The 23,319-nt window shown below is 41.3% G+C and overlaps 1 protein-coding gene across 1 annotated transcript in view; it reads right to left on the minus strand.

Moving 5' to 3' along the window:
- ARHGAP26 (Rho GTPase activating protein 26) overlaps positions 1-23,319 on the minus strand; it is a 380,080-nt gene that overhangs the window by 322,326 nt on the left and 34,435 nt on the right. Inside the window, exons 9-11 of the mRNA XM_044277261.1 lie at positions 20,682-20,776; positions 14,713-14,791; positions 432-468 (exon numbers count right to left, since the gene is read on the minus strand). Coding sequence (XP_044133196.1) covers positions 432-468; positions 14,713-14,791; positions 20,682-20,776 — 211 coding nt within the window. The remainder of the gene's footprint in view (positions 1-431; positions 469-14,712; positions 14,792-20,681; positions 20,777-23,319) is intronic.

Raw genomic sequence — 23,319 nt, forward strand, 5'->3', positions numbered from 1 at the left:
GCTTACTGTTATATAGGCGGTACATAGGTCCAGCGGGTTCACACTACACACTTGGCTGCTTTTCTTGTGTGGAATACCCCCTGGTCATTACCCACCATATTTATATCATTTTGGTAACTGCCATGTTCTTACACTGGGACTCATTCATGTTAATTGTATTAATGCTTATTCATTGCTGTCATTTTTCTTGCCAACTCTGTAATGCTGGGATGGCGTCTGTGCTCCCTATTCCCCTTGTTTTACCATATTTTATCATCCACTGATTTGTGTAATTAATAAAGTAAATTATTTTTCCACCACTGGACGTTTATGAGCTTTAGTTTCTTTGTTTTTTCCAGGCACATATATAATTACGATATTGAAATAATATTTAATATTAATTTTAACTTTCTGCAAGACATTCTGTAAAGAAGGTGCAAAAAGGTACTCACATCCTTCACTTTGACTGTCTTTGTTTGAATTGTAGACCTAACAAAATAATGAAATAATAAATTATGCATATAATAAACAAAATGTATAAAGAAATGTAAAAAATTAAAAGATACAAATATCACTAAAAGATAGTCCAAATGACTTTCAATGAACATATAGGTCTAAATTATAATTCATGTAACATGAAAGGGAGCATGTCAACCCCAAAGTCTGTTTCAAAGACAGCATATCACCATGTAGGGAAGGTAAGCAAAAACATAACCATACTTTTTGGTGCACCATGGTAAAATGCTTACACTGAAACTGATTTTGGAGGTGACAGACGCCCATCAAATACAAAAGGAATTATGTATACTTTGTAAACACTGTACAAAATAACAAGTAATGAAAATATAGGTGGGCACAAGATTAGGCCCAAGTACTTACACAATAATGGTTACTAAAGTTCCAGCAGAAGCCAAACCTTAGTTTATCACTGGCTGTTAGGGATTATTATTCTCTTCACAAGTTACATATTACAGTGATAATGATTTAACCTTTGTTACTAATGATAACCGCATAATTAAGGATGCATTTGAACGTGAACATGCATCTGTTCTGCACAGGTTCTGCCGTGGACCTATGGCATGGCACTGGATGTGGTCCAAAGTACTGTTAGCATGACTGTGGGTGATAAATTAAATGGAATATGCAGGACTAGTATGTTATGGATGCCAGTTGCTGTACATGCTGCATAAATAACCATACTTTATAAAAAAAAAAAAAGAAATCTTGCATTATTTGAAACACATAATTTGGCTCAAAAACCTTGGATACACCCAAACCAATGGAGACATTCTGTACCTGTTCCATTGCAAGATTCGTTATGCACATGTCCACAGTTGGAGAACCATATACACTGAGGCATCTCGTGTTTTAATCTTTTCACCGACCACCCCATATTCACCTTACAAATTCATGCAACTCTGCACATGACATTCCATAGTATTTGAAAAGATGGAAATGGAGAGGTCACTCTCAAAGTAACATGCTAGCAGAAGATACTATATGTCCTGTTAGCTACACAATGTGGGGCCTCCATGGGTCTGGCTAGTCTTTCCAGTATACCAGACAGATGCTCAATCAGATTAAGGTAGGGGTCAAATCAGAACCTCAAACTCTTTGTCATGTTCGAAAAAACATTCCTAAAAAATGTTTCTGCAGTGTTGTTCATTAGCCTGCAGAAAGATGTCAGTGCCATCAAGTAATACCCTTACCATGAACTGGTGTACTTGGTTTGCAGCAATGTAAGGAACAAAAAACCCCACATGAATATCAAGCATTAAAAGTGGAGAGAGGTCACCATGGGCAACTTTGACCAGCTATACATAGTCAGCACTAACTTTTGTATGTCTTTTACAGCACTGGAGACACTGACCAAGAGCATCAATGAATATTTAGAGACTCGCAGATGAAAATGTGGCTTAAATCAGCTCAACAGGCTAACCAACTTTCCCACCCAGTTTCCAAAACTGGAGTGGTGTAAGAAAAAGGTCACAACGTTTGTTAAATAAGCACAAAAAGCCACAAAGCCCTACTTTGAGACTTTGAAGTCAAAATTCTAGCATGCAGGGCTTGATAAATTCCTCATAAAGTAGAATATATGTGGACACATTCCCAGCAACTCCCTTGTAGAGAGTGCACACATATAACACGTAAAGTACTTCATCTCAGCTGAATTTTATATTTCTGTTATCCTTCCAATTTATCGTTGCATGCTATTGCCCGTGTCCAAATGACTGCCCATGACCTAGATGCAGCCTTGCAAAGCTCATGTGCAATCCGCACTTAGTGGAAATATCCCAGGGCCATTATACAACAGGGTTAACATTAAATAATTGGACAACACCACAGCTGTAAAAATGTGTCTCTGTCTCTCACTGGGAGTGACATAGATTATGTCTGAAAGAAGCAATGGAGGCAACGTGTGCTCCAGCTATCATATAGTTAAGGTTTTAAGTGCAATGCTAATTGATAATCATGGCAGAGGGAAAGAGTTGAAGCAGGATTTGTTAGCTGTGAGTAAATGTTTGATTTGGAATGCCGAGCAGCTGCGATGTACAATGATGTCACAGCGCAGCTTGCTATTGGTTAAACCCCGGACAGATGTGCTTATAATCCCTGCCAGAACGGACTGGAATCTAAACTACTGCCAGCCTAGAACACATGGACCAAGCAGGCTCAAGTCAAACCGAGGGACACTACCCATGCAACAGCAGACAGACCAGGGAAAGAATGCTTAAGAATAACAGCCATAAAACGAGCTGATGCATCTACAGTGTATTGGCTACAACAGTCTGAAAGCATTCAGATCTCTCATCATAACTGAAAGAGCAGACGTTATTCAACACATGGTAAGACTACGTAGAGAAATGAAAACCCATACAGACATACTGTAAACATTAAAAATCTTAACTTGCTTAATTGCAGAATTAACTCATTATAAAAGATTACACATTTGGACAACATCTTAAAACTTTCTAGTTGGATTATGTTAGTAGTGCCAGATTTTCTTAAGACCTAACTTGTAGACCCTGCTGCTCCTGGGTGGAAATAGCCAAGTTTATATACTGCATATTTTGAATGTGCATAAAGTCATCCTTCCTAAATATCACTTGTGAGGTTGTGCACTGAGACAAAGTCATAAAGTCTGACTCATACACAGGCAGACAAAAGTATGAGACACGAATGAACAGTAAGAACAAACACTAAAGAATAACATATTCACATGTGGTAAAGTAGAAGGGAAAGTAATTCAACCATGGTTGACAGATTCTTATGAAAAAGATTCCTCCTGGATATCCCAGAAATCATTGCGTTTAGTAAACTTCTTTTTGGACAGGAGACATAAATTAGGAGTGAGCACAGCAATAAAGGGGTTGCCTCACTTCAACAAATGGATCATGTAGAGAAAGTTAATACAAGCCACTTACTAATATATCGCGATTTTCCATATTGCCTCCTTTGGTGGATTGATTCATTTTTCCATCACATTATACACTGCCTTCTATGGTTATGACCACCCTGCCATCCATCAGCTGTGGCTTGCACACTATAGGAAAAGTCGCCGGCCTCTCTTGCGGCAGAGACCATGGGAATGCGCTTAGGCATGCATGTACAGCAGCTCCTGATGTTCGTAATCCTGCATATGAGCCATGTATGTGATGGAAAAATGAATCCAGCCAGCAAAGGAGGCAATATGGACAACCATACATTACCAAATGGTCATTACCATCAGAAGCCAGGTAAACCCCTTTAAAAAGGGGCATACCAGTGCATGCAAAGGCTGTTTCAGGAGCTGCACATTTAAAATAAAAAACCTTATACTCACCAATCCCCAACTAATGTCATTCCTACAGTGCCAGGGTTCCCATTGCACTCCTCTTCCTGCTCCTTTCTTGACATGGCAAGAAATGGCTGTGAATGCCACTCAGCCAATCACTGGTTGACGTGGGGTATAAATTTAACCGGCTGAGAGGTATTTACACCTATGTCCTGTCATGTTAAGGGTCCATTCACACGTCCATAGAATGGATACGGATCCATTCATTTTCAATGGGGCTGGAAGAGATGGCGACAGCACACAGTGTGCTGTCCGCATCCGCATTGCCGGTCTTCTGGTCCGCGGCTCCCGAAAAAAATAAAACATGTCCTATTCTTGTCCGCAATAGCAGACAAGAATAGGCATTTCTATGGGGCTGCCGGCCGGGTGTCAGCAGAAAGCACAGTGCAGCAGGGAAACCTGTGTAGAAAGTACAAGTTTATTTTTTATAATGTGCAGATCAGATCACAAAATATATCAAATATTGGATTACCATATACTGCAGATGTCAAATGCTGTGTTGTACACTCAACATCATACAATGTAGATTCGGGAATTGCTGTGAACCCTTCAAATGCAATCTGTCACTATGATCTTGGACTATTGTCTGCGGTATTACACGAGTAGTATTGCAAATAAGGATTATTTTCCTACTGCTCCCAGTTTCCCCGCTGTCAGCGTTTGAGATATCTGGATGGGACTGGGATGCAGTAGGAAAATGCATTTGGTGATCTGGATTACTTATTTGCAGCACTACTAATGTATTGCTGCAGATAATGGTCCAGGATCATAAAGACAGATTCCCTGTAATATATAAAGCTGTTGCTATGCCATAACTCTTCATGTCTTTCTTGTGAGAGCGTTTAAAAAGCTGACATGTTAAACATATTAATCAGCCTTCAACAATGTGCTGCTAGCTGGGATCCATACTGTTTCCAGCATATCCAGTCCAAAAGGACAACACACCCAGCGTAGACAGGCCACAAATAGTTTAAAATGGCTCTAAAAGAACTGACACATCTAGCTCTTCTGAGTGAAATTTCACATTTTAGAAAGGGGAAAAAGGTAACTCAGCCTCAGCTTGGCAGTCCTAGTAATAATTTACAGTAGCTAAAGGTCAACTGGTCTGAAAAGAAAATATTTTCTTATACAGTGGAAAGCAAACGCAATGTTTTACGGATCAGCGTTTCAATTTCAATAGGTGGCAGTAAAGGTTGCATGCACAAAGGAAAGAAATGGAGGTTTGAGATGGTCACCAGGAATATATATAGACCACGGCACTCAAAATAAGGTTATCAAAAATTAATTCATTTATTAATTGTCCATCCCAGGTAGGATCATTTATAGTGCAAATGGCCAACAATATTGTTTCGGTCCAGCAGGACCTTGTTCACGGCCTTAGTGCGGTAGATCTGGAGGCATCGGGAGTCCTCCCGATGCCTCCAGATCTACCGCACTAAGGCCGTGAACAAGGTCCTGCTGGACCGAAACAATATTGTTGGCCATTTGCACTATAAATGATCCTACCTGGGATGGACAATTAATAAATGAATTAATTTTTGATAACCTTATTTTGAGTGCCGTGGTCTATATATATTCCATTTGACCTTTCCCACTGAGCACCAACCGCGACACATAAGGAGTGCCATCCACTACATTCTTCATATTCTGAGATGGTCACCAAACATAAGATCTTTCGTTTGCTTCCATGCCTCGCTGGCAAGAGCGAGTTGCCAAGTGCCCCTCCCTTCCATGAGCGTCCCACACAAGCACTGATGTCTCCAAAAATCAGGCCTCCACACAGAAGAACGAACGCAAGCAGCAGCTAATGCAAGCAGATGCCTAGAAAATACTACAAATGTAACCTCGAACTATTTGTGTCAGTACTTTTCCAGAGCAATTAGGTTTCTTACACAGGACACGGCATTAAAATCAAACAGAGGAGGGAAGAAAATGGCATGAGACCTTTTCAGGCCGACACAGCTTTTTCTCCCACAAACTGTGTACTGTATTGGGTATGGATCTCGAGCTCCAGCACACAGGCAGCAAACATGTAACACTTCCTCTGGTTAGACCACATGCTTATGCAAACATCTTAAAGAGAATACGAAGAGTCCTCAGCTTCATTTAGCAATGACAGCCCACTCTTCTAGCACTGCTCAGATAATAGAATCCCCCCCCCCCCTCCGCACATAACTGTAAAATAACTGACCAGATGGAAATAGGAGTTGTGCAGAAGATGCAAATAATAATCAATGTAAAAACTGCACTCACACATTCATGTATTACATGAGTGGCCAATTCAGGGGGGATGTATTGCCAATTGAGGTTCTGGAGAAGATTTAAAAAGGTATCTTCCTTCTAAGAAAACCTATTGAACTAGTAGTTATCAGTAGTAGAATATCATTAAATTTTGTAATAATTAATTCCAGGCTAAAAAGGGGGCTATATTTTTTCAGCTGAGTGGGCACCTACAGTTGTGTTCAAAATAATAACAGTGTGTTTAAAAAGGTGAATAAAGCTCAGAATCCTTCTAATAGCTTCTATTTCCATACACACAAATGCATTGGGAACACTACACATTCTATTCCAAATCAAAACATGAAGAAAAATATATAAAATGTGGATGACGCACTGTGATGGGGGATCCGTGGATGACGCACTGTGATGGGGGATCCGTGGATGACGCACTGTGATGGGGGATCCGTGGATGACGCTGATGGGGGATCCGTGGATGACACTGATGGGGGATCCGTGGATGACACTGATGGGGGATCCGTGGATGACACTGATGGGGGATCCGTGGATGACACTGATGGGGGATCCGTGGATGACACTGATGGGGATCCGTGGATGACACTGATGGGGGATCCGTGGATGACACTGATGGGGGATCCGTGGATGACACTGATGGGGGATCCGTGGATGACACTGATGGGGGATCTGTGGATGACACTGATGGGGGATCTGTGGATGACACTGATGGGGGATCTGTGGATGACACTGATGGGGGGGGGGATCTGTGAATGACACTGATGGGGGGGGGATCTGTGAATGACACTGATGGGGGGGGGGATCTGTGAATGACACTGATGGGGGGGGGATCTGTGAATGACACTGATGGGGGGGATCTGTGAATGACACTGATGGGGGGGGATCTGTGAATGACACTGATGGGGGGGATCTGTGAATGACACTGATGGGGGGGGATCTGTGAATGACACTGATGGGGGGGGATCTGTAAATGACACTGGGGGGGGGATCTGTGAATGACACTGGGGGGGGGGGGATCTGTGAATGACACTGGGGGGGGGATCTGTGAATGACACTGGGGGGGGGATCTGTGAATGACACTGAGGGGGGGGATCTGTGAATGACACTGAGGGGGGGATCTGTGAATGACACTGAGGGGGGGGGATCTGTGAATGACACTGAGGGGGGGGATCTGTGAATGACACTGAGGGGGGGGATCTGTGAATGACACTGAGGGGGGGGGGATCTGTGAATCACACTGAGGGGGGAGAGATCTGTGAATGACACGGGGGGGATCTGTGAATGACACTGAGGGGGGGGGGGATCTGTGAATGACACTGGGGGGGGGGGAGGCTCTGTGGATGACACTTATGTCATCCACAAATCCCCATAAGTGTCATCTACAGATCCCCCATCAGATGCATCAGTGTGGAGGGAGGAGGCGGGGACACTCATGGCGGGGCCCAGTGCAGTGACTCTACTCTAATACACCGGGCCCCGCAACTGTTAAACATTCAATCGTATCTATCTGTACGGTTCTTCCTGTAGTACCGTAAGTAAAGCATAAAGACGGCGCAGACCGGCATCTACCTCGGTCATGCGCCGCCTGCCCCCAGCTCCCTCGGTCATGCGCCGCTTGCCCCCAGCTCCCATCGGTCATGCGCCGCCTGCCCCCAGCTCCCATCGGTCATGCGCCGCCTGCCGGTTTGCGCCACTAGAACCAAAAAGAACAATCTTACTTTCACCATTCACAACATGTCGCTTTTGGCCAGTCAATGTGCTCTTCGGCAAATTGTTACCTCTTCAGCACATGTCTTTTTTTCAACAGTGGGACTTTGCGGGGGTTTCTTGCAGATAGCTTGGCTTCACATAGTCTTCTAATTGTAACAGTACTCACAGGTAACTTTAGACCTTCTTTGATCTTCCTGGAGCAGATTGTTGAGTCCTTGCCACTTGGCTATTCTTCTATCCATTCGAATGGTAGTTTTGCGCTTTCTTTCACATCTTTGAGATTTTGGTTGCCATTTTAAAGCATTTGCAATCATTTTAGCTGAGCAACCTATCATTTTCTGCACTTCTTTATATGTTTTCCCCTCTCCAATCAACTTTTTAATCAAGGTACGCTGTTCTTATGAACAATGTCTGGAACTACCCATTTTCCTCAGAATTTCAGGGAGAAATGCACTAACCAGAATGTACAACATTTGCTGCCTTCCTTCCTTAAATAAAGGCAATAATTGCCACCTTTTTTTCAAAGAACGAATGACCTCACTAAATTGAACTCCACACTGCTATTATTTTGAACATGCCCCTTTCAATAAGTGATTGAATTACAGAGAATCAGAAGCATGCATGTCATGACTGTTGGGTCTCTATTACTCTACTACACCTGCTAGTAAATTATTTGCCATGTAGAAATATCATTTCTACCAAAAAGAGTAATTAATCAGGTTAGTGATGTCTGACTGCTATTATTTTGAACACAACTCTATATAACGCAACATAATCTTTATACACATATAGCATCACCTAGCAGCAACCAGTGTCTAACAGAAGTCAGGGAGCCAATAGTTAAAAATCCCATAAGAAACAATAGAGCCCTGACCCCTAATTAACCACTTGCACTTGTCGGTAGAATAACATCCTGATTATTGAGCGTCACAGATGTCAATGTGGAGAATAAAGGTGTCAGTGCTTTTCTGCACACCGGCGCTCCTGGTCACCCACTGAACAGTGAACAGTAAACCAGTACCATTTAAATACTGTAAATGGGCTATGTTTCAGTCTCCTGCACAGCATTGGTATACAGAGAAAAACTAAAAGTGCCCATATTTAATTTTAATAGCTGACAGCTATTCCCCCCCCCCCCCCCCCCCCCATATGTTCTCGATGGGATGAGGGGAATACACCACTGTCAGATATCTGTGGAAGGATCAGGCATGCTGAAGCCCAACATGACTGATACTAAGTTGGCTGATGCTGTTGTACTGCCAAGCTAATGTATCTCTTGTATGTGTATGGACACCTTAAAGGTGTTGTCCCATTACAAGAACATATCTCCTATCCACAGGATAGGTGATAAGTGTCTGACCGGTGGAGTCCAGCCATTCATAATAATGGGGGCTTATGTCCCATTTTAATGGAGCATTTCTGATGATCCATTCGACTCTATGGGCTGCCAAAGATAGCTGATCATCAGAAACACGTGTGTTAGACATGTTCCATTGCTTGAATAAAACGGCAAACATCCTTATGGACCCCCACTGATCAGACACTTATCACTTATACTGTGGATAAGTTGTTGTAATGGGACAATCCCTTTAAGAAGGATATGTAGTACTGTGGCTCCATCTTACTGACCTGACTGATCAGTAAGCGATTGTGTATCCAAACAACATGCTCATACAGACTATGGGGGTCATTTGTTAAACTTCTGTAAAGTAGAACTGGCTTAGTTGCCCTTAGCAACCAATCAGATTCCACCTTTCATTTTCCAAAGGAACTCTGAAAAATGAAAGGTGGAATTTGATTGGTTGCTATTGGAACTAAGCCAGTTTTACTTTACACCAGTTTGATAAATTACCCCCTATGGTCAGGCATGGCCAACCTGAGGCTCTCCAGCTGTTGTAAAACTACAACTCCCATGCCCTGCTGTAGGCTGATTGTTATTGGACGTCTGGGCATGCTGGGAGTTGTAGTTTTGCAGCAGCTGGAGAGACTCAGGTTTGCCATCCCTGCCCTATATTCTCTGAATAAAACCTGAAAATGGTAGTGTGAACGCAGCTGAAACTGTTCTACGTAAATCTTTTCATAAAACCTCACAATGGCTGTCAACGAATGATATACCAGGACACCGATCTGCAGAATTATTTATCGCAATAATGTAATAAGCTCAGTGTTCGTGCTGCAAATCTACCCATTTTAAAGAAATTGTGTAAAGCACGGTTTAGCATTTTAATACAACCAAATTGATTTCCTCTTATTGTATATTACACATCAATTTCTCTTCATACTTTCTGTTAAATGGATGGACTTAAATTGTTTAATCCCATCACACAGCCCCTGTTATGAGGCTCTAGCCTCCGGAAAAGCATGTTTCACGGTTAATTTGGACAAGTATATTTTATAGCAAATGCAGTTCTCTAGAGGTTCAACTAAACCCTCATCAGAGTTCAGATTTACTAATGTGACCACAGTAATCACCTTGGCAACATGAAGGCTTGGCAATGTCGCATTTCACGTTGCAAAGCCATCTGATTTACCTTTGAACAGATGGAGTACGCTCCGCAGAGCAAGTCTGAAATTCATTTTATTATATTGTGTAAACTTGACACTAATCCTAAGGACCTGCTGTATTACTCTGGTGCCCTTTTCCCTGTCACAGCGGCTAAAAAATGACAGCCTGCTCTCATAACCCCTCCTATACTCCGCACTTTCATGAAGCCCGACTGAGGGGACATTCAGAAGCTGTTCATGTGGCCTTTCCGTTTCATCCTTTGCCATGTGCTTGGATTTCAGAATGTTGCTTTTTCATAAACACAGAGCAGAAAGACAGGCAGGAAAAAAACGGTGGACTGGCTCGCCAAGTGGGAGTGTCTGGATTTAGTAAAGAAAAAAGTGGGTGTGAGGGGATATGAAAAGAAATTTGGGACAAGTCAGTCTCAAACAACATCAGGATTGAACAGGACAGAACTTACGGAGAAAACAAATATGCCAAATTCTTTTTCCTTTCTGTAGGCTTGGAATACTAAATTAAATGAGATGTTCTAGGTTCAGCCTGCCACCTAGTGGCAAACAGGCGATATTTTAGAAAGAGAAAGTTGAACATCAGCCAAACAAGACACTAAATGGAATCTTAAAAGAAATATTTCATCTGATATAGACATTAAATTAAAAGAAAAGAGGTATTCCAGCACATTAAAATGCTGCTCCATGGCCTGCAAACTGCTCCTATTCACCCCTGCTGAACCGTGAAGATGCCAGGGTCCCCACTGCACACCACTTCATGCTCATGTTCTCCACACGCCAGGAAATGGCACAACCAATCACAGGCTGCAGTGATGTCCCATCTCAGCCACTGATTTACTGAGCATTCCCCACACATTTTATATTTATTACCATTCACAAACCCCAGGCAGAAATCTCAGGATCAGCCTCAACTTTCTGCTGTGGATTAAAATACACAGGGGACTTTTTTTAAACGTATCCCAACAGTACCTGGCCTGGTTCAGTGGGACTGCGTAGGGAAAAAATCCAAAAGAAGATGCTGTGTTTTACTAGCACCACTTTTTTCTAATGTTGTCAGACTTAGGGTTCATGCACACGAACGTATTTTCTTTCCGCTTCCGTTCCATATTTTTTTCAGACTGTATGCGGAACCATTTACTTCAATGGGTCCGCAAAAACAACGGAAGGTACTCCGTGTGCATTCAGTTACCGTATTTCCGTTCCGCAAAAAAGTACTGCATGTCCTATTATTGTCCACAACTCATGGTCCAAGGCCCCATTCAAGTCAATGGGTCCGCAAAGACTACGGAATGCACTCTGAACACATCCATATGTCATCCGTATTTTGCAGATCCAATGTGCAGATCCAATGTGCTTGGCGATTAATAAGTTACTGTTTCTCTTTCTGGTCCGCAAAAAAAACTGATCGAATACGGAAACCATGTAGATATGTTTTGTGGAATAACGGAAGAGGACTTAAATCAGAGAAAAAAATACCTCAGATACGGAACAACGGATCCGTGAAAAACAGACCGCAAAACAACAACGGTCATGTGCATGAGCCCTTAAGCAGCACTCACTGAAAATTTCCCCAGGTTCTGCAGCAAATCCAGAGAAAGTCATACAGAAACCTGCTCAAAATCCTGCAGCTTTTCTGCATGTCCAATGGCTAAAAACCAAAGAAAAAACCTTGGATACTCACCTCCTTTTTGCCGCTCGTCTGGTAATACTTGCCTGATCCTTCTGCATCAGACCTTCTGATGGATTTTTCGACTTCTCATGAGTTCACACTTGTCTGGGGTATGCTGACATCACCTAATATTTGCACCTTTCCTCTGATAACGGCACTTTATTATCAACCACACCTACTTTTGTCAGCAAGATTACTATTTTGCTGTGAATCTCAAAGAAGCCCTGCAATATCATAAAATAAAAAAATTAAAAATCATCTTATACTCACCCCTTTCTCCCAGCACTACTGCCATTGCTTGTGTACAAACAAGTGGTGACGTTCTGTACACCTACCTGTCACTGACACTGTGACATGCAGGTGTCTGAAATGTCACCGCTGCCAGTGTTGTACCACTGAGGACATGAATGCTGCGGTCACATACTGTGTATGACCCTCCTGCTGTCTGCAAAGAAGAAGCGGCAGGAGGACCGGACTAGTGCAGAGAACAGTGCTGGAGAAAGCTGTGAGTATAAGATGATTTTTTATTTTAGAAAATTGCAGGGCTTGTCAAAGATTTTTTATTATCTTGGACATCTCATTAATATAATTACATTTTACAATTAAGTGAATTAAATTTTGATCCACTGCTAACAGAGGATCATTGATGGTTAAACATACAGCACTTGTGAGTAATGAGTCGTGTCAGACATAAGGGCAGGTTTTCATTCAGAATGTACCGGTAATTAGAGTTTTCCAAACACTACCAGTAAGCAGAAATCTTAAAACAGTAAAGAAGTGAAAAACTAAATACCCGAATATAACAAAGTTGACTAACTTTTCATTATGAAGTCACACAAACATGTAAAAGCTCTTTAAAGGTAATCAGTCACCAGGATCTCAGAATGTTATTAGCAGTAACACATGAGCAGTACTGCCGATAAGGACTCCAGATCACTAGTTATTACTTTCCTACTTCTCCCTATACCCCTCAGGGCTTAAAACAGCACAGAAATACATTGGGGCACATTTATCAAGCTGACCTGTTTTAAACATAAAATTAGACAGGCGTACTTAATTCGTCTGTCAGTCTTTTGCCAAGTATTTATAAAAAAAAAAAAAAAATCACACAGTTGATGAATTACATAGCATATAAATATTCGTCTGACTTCTGGTGGCTGTTTTTCAGGTAGACAGGTTCATATTCACTAAGACTGGTGTAATTTACTTGCACATGAAATATCCTGGAGTGTAGAAGAAACTGATTTTCTGACAAATTCAGATGTAAAAAAATGCACACCTACATAAATAGGTTGAAAAAAGTTACAAAAGTTAGAAAACTTCTGAATTAGTAAAAAAAAAAAATATCTAAATAGTTGAACATGGTGCAAAAGCCTCCAAAAAAGGGCAATTTCAACAGTAAATATGATGAAAAAAGTCTAAAACAGCATTTCTTATACTAAAAACAGGCGCAAAGACTTTAATAAATGTGCCCCATCGTCTGGGCCACAGTACATGCACATAGGAGTCATCTCCATTATGTTGGCACTGCATTCCAGACTGTATTTCAGAATGGCTTTGAGAGCTGACAGTGGGGGACTGGGGGAAAATGCAGTAGGAAAATAAAAGATGGCGTCCTGGAGTCCTTATCTGCAGTACTACTCATGTATTACTGCAGATAATAGTCCAGAATTGCAGTGGCAGATTATATTAATGATACAATAATAATGCTACAGCCATCCATACTTGCACAGGTTGCGACTAATTGATTATGAAAGTTACAAAACAGAAATGTTTCTATTAAAACTGTACTGTCAATTCAATGGAATTATTTCCCTGTAATTTTCTTAAAATTAAAGGGTTTCTGTCACCAGAATTAACCTTATTAAACTAGTTGACATAGTGATGTGCTAATGTCAGCTGAACCTAACTAGCCTATTCCTACTTTTATCTATGCCCCAGTTACTCCAGAAATATAACTTTTATAATATGCTAATTAGCCTCTAGGAAGTGGGGGGTGTTGCCCATGCTACTAGAGGCTCCGTTCTTCCACCTCTGGCCATACCCTGCTACACTAGACTGACCGGAGCAGGAAGCCTTCACCTCCAACTCCCGGCCCTGTGTGTCGGGTAAATCTTGCGCCGTTCAGTATTTGGCGCACGTGCAGTGAGGAAGCCAGCAGCCGGGGAGCACCCTTCACTCACTGCGCCTGCGCTGAATACTGAAAGAGACGGCGCAGGTGCGAGATTTACACGGCAGACAGGGCTGGCAGTAGGATACAAACGCTGCTTGGCCCTGTCAATCTAGTGTAGCAGGACATGGCCACAGGTAAGAGAACAGAGCCTCTAGGAGCATGGGCAACGCCCCCCCTGCACTTAGAGGCTAATTAGCATATTATAAAAGTTATATATTTCTGGAATAACGGGGGCATAGATAAAAGTAGGAGGAATAGGCTAGTTAGGTTCAGCTGACATTAGCAAATCGCTAATGTCAACTAGTTTTATAGGGTTAATTCTGGTGACCGAAACCCTTTAATCAGTATAAATTAATAAATCACCACCACAGGAATTTCTAAAAAAAAATATTCGTTTGGCAACATGTTTTCAATGGAATGAGGAATAGAAAAGAGTAATTGTGTAAACATGTATATTTGCTTTCCTTTGCACACAGTTAATAAATTAGTAAGATAAATCTATGGATAGCGGCCATGAACCATAAAACCACAATGCCAATGTAATCACTTGTTAGTAAATAAAACATGGTTACTTACTGGTTCTCGACCATCCATGGCTTCCATCCATAACCGCCTGTCCTCTTCCGAAAGGGCCTGCATTGTTATTGTAGTCGATCTGTAATGAAGACAAAGTAATGCAGTCAGCTGACCCTTCAATGCAGGAGGTGATAAATATTTCCATAGAAAAAATTCAGACCAAAAAACAAAACAAAAAAAAAAAACACAATGGTGGTCATTTATCAAAGACTGGATTTTTACCCTGGGTTTTGAAACCCCTTGAGCTAGCGCCAATTTGTGAATTTGCCCCCACACCGCCCTCACCACTCCCCAGTGTTGAGGGCAGAGTGAAAACAGAGTGAATGACAAAAATCGTTGCATGCGCAGTAAAAAGTTTTAAAACTGATGAAAAAACTATTAGTAAATGAGCCAATGTTTCTGCCCACTTGTCCTGTGGATTGCCAGAATGCATAAAACATGTTTGGATGGGAATGCCCTCAATTGCTACTAGCTAAAGGAAGCTAAACAGTTGGGACTGTGGGAGTATGGATCTAGAGCCAGCACTGCACTGAGGACACAATCTTTGTCATCTAGTGGGAAACGTAAATTATACAGCACCGTCTGACAGATTAACAAGGCTCAGAAATTTCAGACATCTGGGTTAACAGAATTACAATGTTGGGACAACTTAAATTAAAATTTATTAAAATTTATTAAAATAAATAGATATCCTATTGGAGCATCCTTCCCAACAGTATAACCCACTTTAGTGCTGCTGAGACCCAAGAGCAATAAAAGCTCCCCAACTCATACCCCATACTCCAGGAGAAATTAGTACAACTACATGCCAACCAATGAAAAACAAAGGGGCAACCATGGCTGCACTGCAAAGAGAAAGGGCCACCCACAATGAATTCAATATGCCTTTAAAGTGGTGAGTCCATTTGCATTTTATTGCATATAGCTAGGATATGCCAGCAATGTCCAATAGGGTCCCGCAACTAACTCTAGAACAAGGCCCCCAAATCGAAGGAGTGTGCACTGCTAATGCACGTTATGCGGCTACTTTTGGCACTCTCGTAGTGTCTCCAAAAGACTACAGAATCATTTAGACGACCAGCCCCCATCTCCACCACAATTTTTTAAGGCAGATTTGCCTATAAGAAGACCAGCTTTGTAATAGACTTTTTCACTGCAATTCTATATGGTTGCCTGAAAGAGGCATTACTACTTACTGACAGTTTAAATATTTTCAATCATTTTCTATAAAAACTGAATTTTTCAATGATATTTGTAGAATTACATTTTCTTCTGCCATAAACGACACATACTTAAAGTCAAATGATTCACAATCACAAGGCCTTTTGGATAATGAAATTAGAAACCAGATTTGCAGCAGGGTTAAATCTAAAATATTTCATGTACTGTACATATGTTAAAGATGCACGGTGTGAAGAGGATGTATCTATATGCAACACCATTTATGTTTGCAGCAAAATGGAAATAACTCAGAGGGTTACAGTTGGTTCCAGTCCACATTTCTGTATTTTTCTTGGGTAAATTTTGCTTTTAAATGTTATAGCAGTGAGCCCTGCCAAGGTGTACTGGCTCAAACACGTAGGCATGGACTGTCTTTTGTTTTATGGATTTATAATAAAAGCGTGAATTTTATGAGATACAGAAAAATTAGTTTAGCCCTTTAGTGACCAGCCTGTCTTGGGCCTTACTGACAAAGCGTTTTTCTTGCTTTTTTGCATTGCTGCCTTACAAGAGCTATAACTTTTTTATTTTTTGCGCAATAAAACCCCATAACTTTTTTATTTTTCTTTCTATGGAGTTGTGCGAAGGCTTGGTTTTTGCGGTATCATTTTGGAGTAAATTACGCTTTTGATCACTTGACATTAAGTTTTTTCGGTGGCAAATAAGAATAAATGAGCAATTCTTTAATTTCTTTTTATTCATTTTTTACACCGTTCACCGTAGGAGATAATTTACATGATATTTATGTAGTCCAGGTAATTATAGATGCAGAAATACCAAACATATGGGGGAGATTTTTTTTTTGCAATTTTTTTCATTGAAAAGCGTATTTTCTATGAAAAAAGCGTTTTTTTAATAAAATTTTATTAATTTTATAAATGTAAATTTTTTTTACCACTTAATAGCCCCACAAGGGGACTATAACAGACAACATTTTGATTGCTTTTAAAATACAGTGCACTCTCTCTATAGTGCAGGCATCGCCAACCTGCGGCTCTCCAGTTGTTGTAAAACTACAACTCCCACCATGCCCTGCTGTAGGCTCATAGCTGTAGACTGTCCGGGCATGATGGGAGTTGTAGTTTTGCAACAGCTGGAAAGCCTCAGGTTGGCCATGCCTGCTATAGTGCATTGCATTTTAATGTCAGTGCTATACATTGACCAGCAGGCTGCGCCAGAGAGGCGCAACCTGCTGGAAACAACTCAAGGCAGGCTTGGGGCCTACATCAGACCCCAGGCAGCCTTTACACGCATCGGCACCTCACGATCGCATTTCTGGGGTGCTGATGGGAGACCGAGGGGTCAGCTTCCTTTGTCAGCGATTTATATTAGGTGGGCGCCATTGCCTGCGCCATGGAAAGCATTAAACAGCCCAGATAATCACTCTTGCCAGTCTGAACTGTTAGAGCAGGACCACGGCTCTCATGTAAGAGCTGGGGTCCCCGCTCCCCACTGCACGGGGTACCTGTGCAACGCTTAGGCAGGGCTGCTATGCTCTTCTTTATGGACATCTTTACCTGGGCCTCTAAACCTCTTCAGGACACATGACGTACCGGTACGGCATGTTGTTCTGGCACTTAAGGACACATGACGTATCGGTACGTCATGTGTATTTCCGATCATCGCCGCCCGGCGGACGGTGATCGAAACAAGGTGCCTGCTCAAATCATTGAGCAGGCACCTTGGCTAAATGCGCGGGGGGAAGGGGGGGGGTGATCGGTCAATTCAGACCTGCGGTGTGCAGGTTTTAAGGCCGATGGCATGGAAGGCAGCGTGATTCCTATTAGGATACATATTAGGTATCGCTGCGTCCATATCGACCGGCTCTATAAACATTACTTGACCTAACCTCTCGGATGAACACCGTAAAAAATAAAAACTGAGCTAAATAAACAATTTTTTTGTCACCTTACATCACAAAAAGTACAACAGCAAGCGATTAAAAAGGCGTTTGCCCACCGAGATAGTACCAATCTATTGGGTACCATAGTACCAATCCAACAGTCACTTCATCCCGCAAAAAATGAGCCCCTACCTGAGACAATCGCCCAAAAAATAAAAACTATGGCTCAGAATATGGAGACACTAAAACATCATTTTTGTTGTTTTAAAAAGCTGTTATTGTGTAAAACTTACATAAATAAAAAATAAGTATACATATTAGGTATCGCCGTGTCCGTATCTATCGGCTCTATAAAAATATCACATGACCTAAACCCTCAGTTGAACACCGTACAAAATAAACTGTGCTAAATAAACAATTTTTTGGCACCTGACATCACAAAAAGTGTAATAGCAAGCCATCAAAAAGTCACTCGCACCCCAAAATAGTGCCAATAAAACAGTCATCTCATCCCACAAAAATCATACCCTACCCAAGGTAATCGCCCAAAAACTGAAAAAATTATGGCTCTCAGACTATGGAAACACTAAAACATGATTTTTTTTGTTTAAAAAAAAGAAATCATTGTGTAAAACTTGCATAAATAAAAGAATATACATATTAGGTATCGCCGCATCCGTGACAACCTGGTCTATAAAAATACCACATGATCTAACCTGTCAGATGAATGTTGAAATAACAAAAAAAAAAAAGGGGGGGGGTCACTTTTGGGGATTTTCTACTCTAGGGGTGCATCAGGGGGGCTTCAAATGGGACATGGTGTGTAAAAAAAATAAAAAAATAAAAAAATAAACAGTCCTGCAAAATCTGACTTACAAAAACTGTATGGCATTCTTTTCCTTCTGCGCCCCCTGCCGTGTGCCCGTACAGTAGTTTACGACCACATATGGGGTGTTTCTGTAAACTATCAGGGCCATAAATATTGAGTTTTGTTTGGCTGCTAACCCTTGCTTTGTATCTCTGTTTTCCATTAAAGGGTTTCTACCACCAGATTTTTACCTATTTAGCTGTCTGACACTAGCGATCTGCTAGTGTCTGCTGTACCTAACCATGTTCATTTATTACCTTTGTCTGGAGCGGTTAAGCTTAAAAACTTCGTTTTATTGATATGCAAATGAGCCTCCAAGTGCTATGGGGGCGTCTTTTCAGCACCTAGAGGCTCCGTCTACTCACTATTTCTGCCGCCCAGCACGTCCCTCCAGCCCGCCCTTCTCCTCTAGATTGACAGCCTACTTCTCTCCATCTCGGACGCCCCCATAGCACCTAGAGGCTCATTTGCATATAAAAAAAAAATACGTTTTTAAGCTTAACCGCTCCAGACAAAGGTAATACATGAACATGGTTAGGTACAGCAGACACTAGCAGATCGCTAGTGTCAGACAGCTAAATAGGTGAAAATCTGGTGGTAGAAACCCTTTAATTCTTGTGGAGCACCTAAAGGGTTAACAAAGTTCGTAAAATCAGCTTTGAATACCTTGAGGGGTGTAGTTTCTAGAATGGGGTCATTTTTGGGTGGTTTCTATTATGTAAGCCTCGCAAAGTGACTTCAGACCTGAACTGGTCCCTAAAAATTGGGTTTTTGAAAATTTCTGAAAAATGTCAAGATTTGCTTCTAAACTTCTAAGCCTTGTAACATCCCCAAAAAATAAAATATCATTCCAAAAATTATCCAAACATGAAGTAGACATATGTGGAATGTAAAGTAATAACTATTTTTGGAGGTATTACTATGTATTATAGAAGTAGAGAAATTGAAACTTGGAAATTTGCAATTTTTTACAAATGTTTTGTAATTTTATTTTTTTTTATAAATAAAAATAGATTTTTTTTAACTTCATTTTACCAGTGTCATGAAGTACAATATGTGACAAAAAAAAAAAATCAATCTCAGAATGGCCTGGATAAGTCAAAGCGTTTTAAAGTTATCACCACTTAAAGTGACACTGGTCAGATTTGCAAAACATGGCCTGGTCCTTAAGGTGAAATAAGGATGTGTCCTAAAGGGGTTAAGAGAACAGTGGAACTGTAATACTGCTTTACCAATTTTACACCTACTATTATAATAAGGATTGTCTTGCAGATAACATATTCCCCTAACAGCAGCAGTAAACTGACAATGGATTACCTATTTAGGAGGTCTTATAATTAGTCCTACAGAAAGACAATATTTTGCATTTGATTTTCAATGGCACAGTACTATTGAAATGGAAAACAGCCCGAAAAAAAAAACAAAAAAAATGTTTTCAATGAATATAGTTTAATAAAGAATGTAGTTTTAGCCCTGTCAATCAAAAAGGAGAGGGAGGGGCAAGAGTGCAAAGAGTGACTTGGGTCCACCCTCGCTGCACTTAACGGTTCATTCAGTTTTTGTCTATTTGAATACCTACACTCATGCCAGAAGCAGGCCAGATCCCCGCCAAGTCCCATTATAGTCAATGGGCTCCAGCAGGGAAAGACAGTATCATGCTATGCCGGATACAATGAACAGCCTACCGGATAGTTTTAATGCTAGTGTGAAAGTAGCCTAACGCCCACAGGTTTGGAATGGAATGTCTAATAAACCTGTACTGTAGGAGTGATGGGGAGATAGCTACATACTTTTAACCATACAGTACATGTCTATGCAAGTGAATTAGGAGTTCTGTAACAAAAAAGTAAGGCCGAGTTCACATCTCCATCAAGACACCCAGCAGAATGCCCGATCTCACAGGATATACATTTGAGAAATTCATCAGCACATTGGACATTTTGGACTTGAAAAATCAAACATGATGATAAAAAGGCAGACACTCAATTTAAGCATAACAAACTGATTTAGTGGCACATATACATATATTACACTTACCGATCAACAAGTTCAACATCAAAACAAAACCTCTTCTCAATAGAATCAGTTTTCCTTCGTATGCAGGACTTCAAAAAAACCACCTCTTCTTCTCCCTGAAAGTCAAGAAGACATAACCGGCTGACTCAACTGTAAATGTGTTCCACTGTTTGTAGAGTTTGAGTATACAATATAGAACTTGAAATCACAGAGAAAGGACACCAATAAGGTGAAACGTGTGGGTGCTGAGCTCCACGATACAGCTCCCACTACCAATGTATACTGTACCTGTCATCTGGCTAAAAGGACATTTGGGGGAAGTATTGTGGAGGTTAGGCTACTTTCACACACGCGTTTTGTGCTGATCCGTCTTGTATGTGTACAGACGGATCCGCACGAATAATGCAAATGCCTGTATCCGTTAATAACGGATCTGTTTGCATTATTCATAAAAAATAAAAAAGTCTAAGTCAATTGCACCATATTGTGTCAGTAAAAACGGATCCATCCCCATTGACTTACATTGTAAGTCAGGACGGATCCGTTTGGCTCTGCATAGTCAGACGGTCACCAAAATACAGCGTTTTAGTGACAGTCTAAAAAATGTAATGGACACCAAACGCAGCCAAATGGATGCATTCTGAACGGATCCTTATCCATTCAGAATACATTGGGGCTTAACTCATCCGTTTTGGGCCGCTTGAGAGAGCCCTGAAACTGATCTCACAAGCGGAGCCAGAAACGCCAGTGTGAAAGTAGCCTAAGTCTGTCAGTCAGCTGGTCACCCCTCAAAATGTTATTTTCAGCTGCAGTCCGTTTTGCTCGAATTTGCCTTGGTGTACGTAAAGCCAATTTTATCAAATGTTGCACATTGTTAAAACTTCTATCTAGCAATGCTCCTTTTTTATGCCACCTCTACCAGAGGGAGTTTGCGACCTTTTTGAAAAATTGATAAATCTGATATGAAGCTCATTAAAATAGACAACTATGCTCACTTTCCCATCTACTTTTCAAAACTCAAGTTGGTGGTGTAAAAATGCAGTGACAGGCTTTGCATGCAAATAAACCCATGAAGTTGCAAAATCCTTATTTTGTGAGTTTTTAAAGTCAGAATTCACAAAACGTATGCGTCCACAAAGAAGAAATGTGTTAAGTTCACATATTATGACCAGTGAAATGCTAAATGTATCTTTATAATATACACCTAATGATAAGACGCACCCAGGTTTTAGAGGAGGAAAATAAGAAAAAAAAATTTCATCAGACCTCACATCAGATCCTCAGATCAAACCCCCATATCAGGAACTCACATGAAACCCCCATCAGCCTACTATGTCAAATTCCCATCAGACCTTTATGCCAGACCCCCATCAGACCTCCATGCCAGGCCCCCATCAGACCTTAGATCAGACTTCCATGCCAGAACCCTATGAGAACTCCATGCCAGACCCCTATCAGATCTCAGATCAGACTTCCATGCCAGGAGCCTATGATAACTCCATACCAGACCCCCATCAGACCTCAAATCAGAGATAAAATTAGGAACTTCACTGACCTCTCCTGCTCCGCCACTCCTCTCCAGGTCCAGCGATCGCTCATCCAGTCACACTCCCTTATCTTCTCAGGCCGAACCTGCACTGTAGCACAGGCCGGAAAAGAAGACAAGGGAGGGTGAGTACCTGCAGAGCACAGAGCACTTCACCCGCTCCCTGCACCTAATGCATACTAGTGCATACTAGTGAGTGCTTCCATAATGCTTACTAGTATTCACTTTATAAGATGCACTGACATTTATAAAGTGAAAAAATACAGTAATAACTACCACACTAATATACACTGCTCAACATTGAAGTTAGAGCACCAAGAAGGACAAGCTTTAAAGTTATGCAAGTCAAGGAAGTATAAGGTGTTGCTTAGATCTGCAGATGATAACACTTTCAAGCATCTAGTGCCAATATGTGGCATGTTGGAGGGGCATAAATTCAAGATTAAAAGCAAAGGAGTTCATTTACTATTCAGAAATATACCTATATTAGGCGTATTTCTAGGGCAGATTGCAGCGCAAAGGTTATTTATGCCGCAATCAGCAAATTTTTCCCACTCACACTAAGTCTAAAAAGTGGGAGTGTCATGGACAAAGAAGGGGATGGTCTGGCAGGCCTGTTTCATTCATCATTTTCTACTCCTGTTTTGGCATAGAAACGTTTTAAATGTAAGCTAGCTAGGAAGCCGACTTACATTTAGACCGGTGGTGGATATGCCAAAGTTATGTAGAGGCCAGCTATAAAGGTTATTAAGACCATTGTCAAAAATGCAGTTCTAATAAACGATCCCCAAAGTTTTTTAGCCACATGAAACCTCAAAAATCAGATCAAGTCATGTGGGATGATGTGCAATGCCTCCTGTTCAAAGTGCTGGTTATCACCTCTTGTCACAAACAGAGAGGGACAGAATCCTTGAACTGAGAGACCTTGGTTTATCAGTCTGGAAGATCGCTATCCGCCTAGGCATAGATGTCAGCACTGTTCAATGTAGCGTTTACTGGTGCTTGAGAGAACAAAAAATTAAAAGGCTACAATAGAGGTGCCCAGATGTGAAGCTCGGCAGGGACGGATCATCTGATTTGAAGAATGGTGTTGTCACAACCAGACATCTGAGA

Source organism: Bufo gargarizans, chromosome 2 (assembly GCF_014858855.1).
Source record: "Bufo gargarizans isolate SCDJY-AF-19 chromosome 2, ASM1485885v1, whole genome shotgun sequence".
Taxonomy (NCBI): Eukaryota; Metazoa; Chordata; class Amphibia; order Anura; family Bufonidae; genus Bufo; species Bufo gargarizans.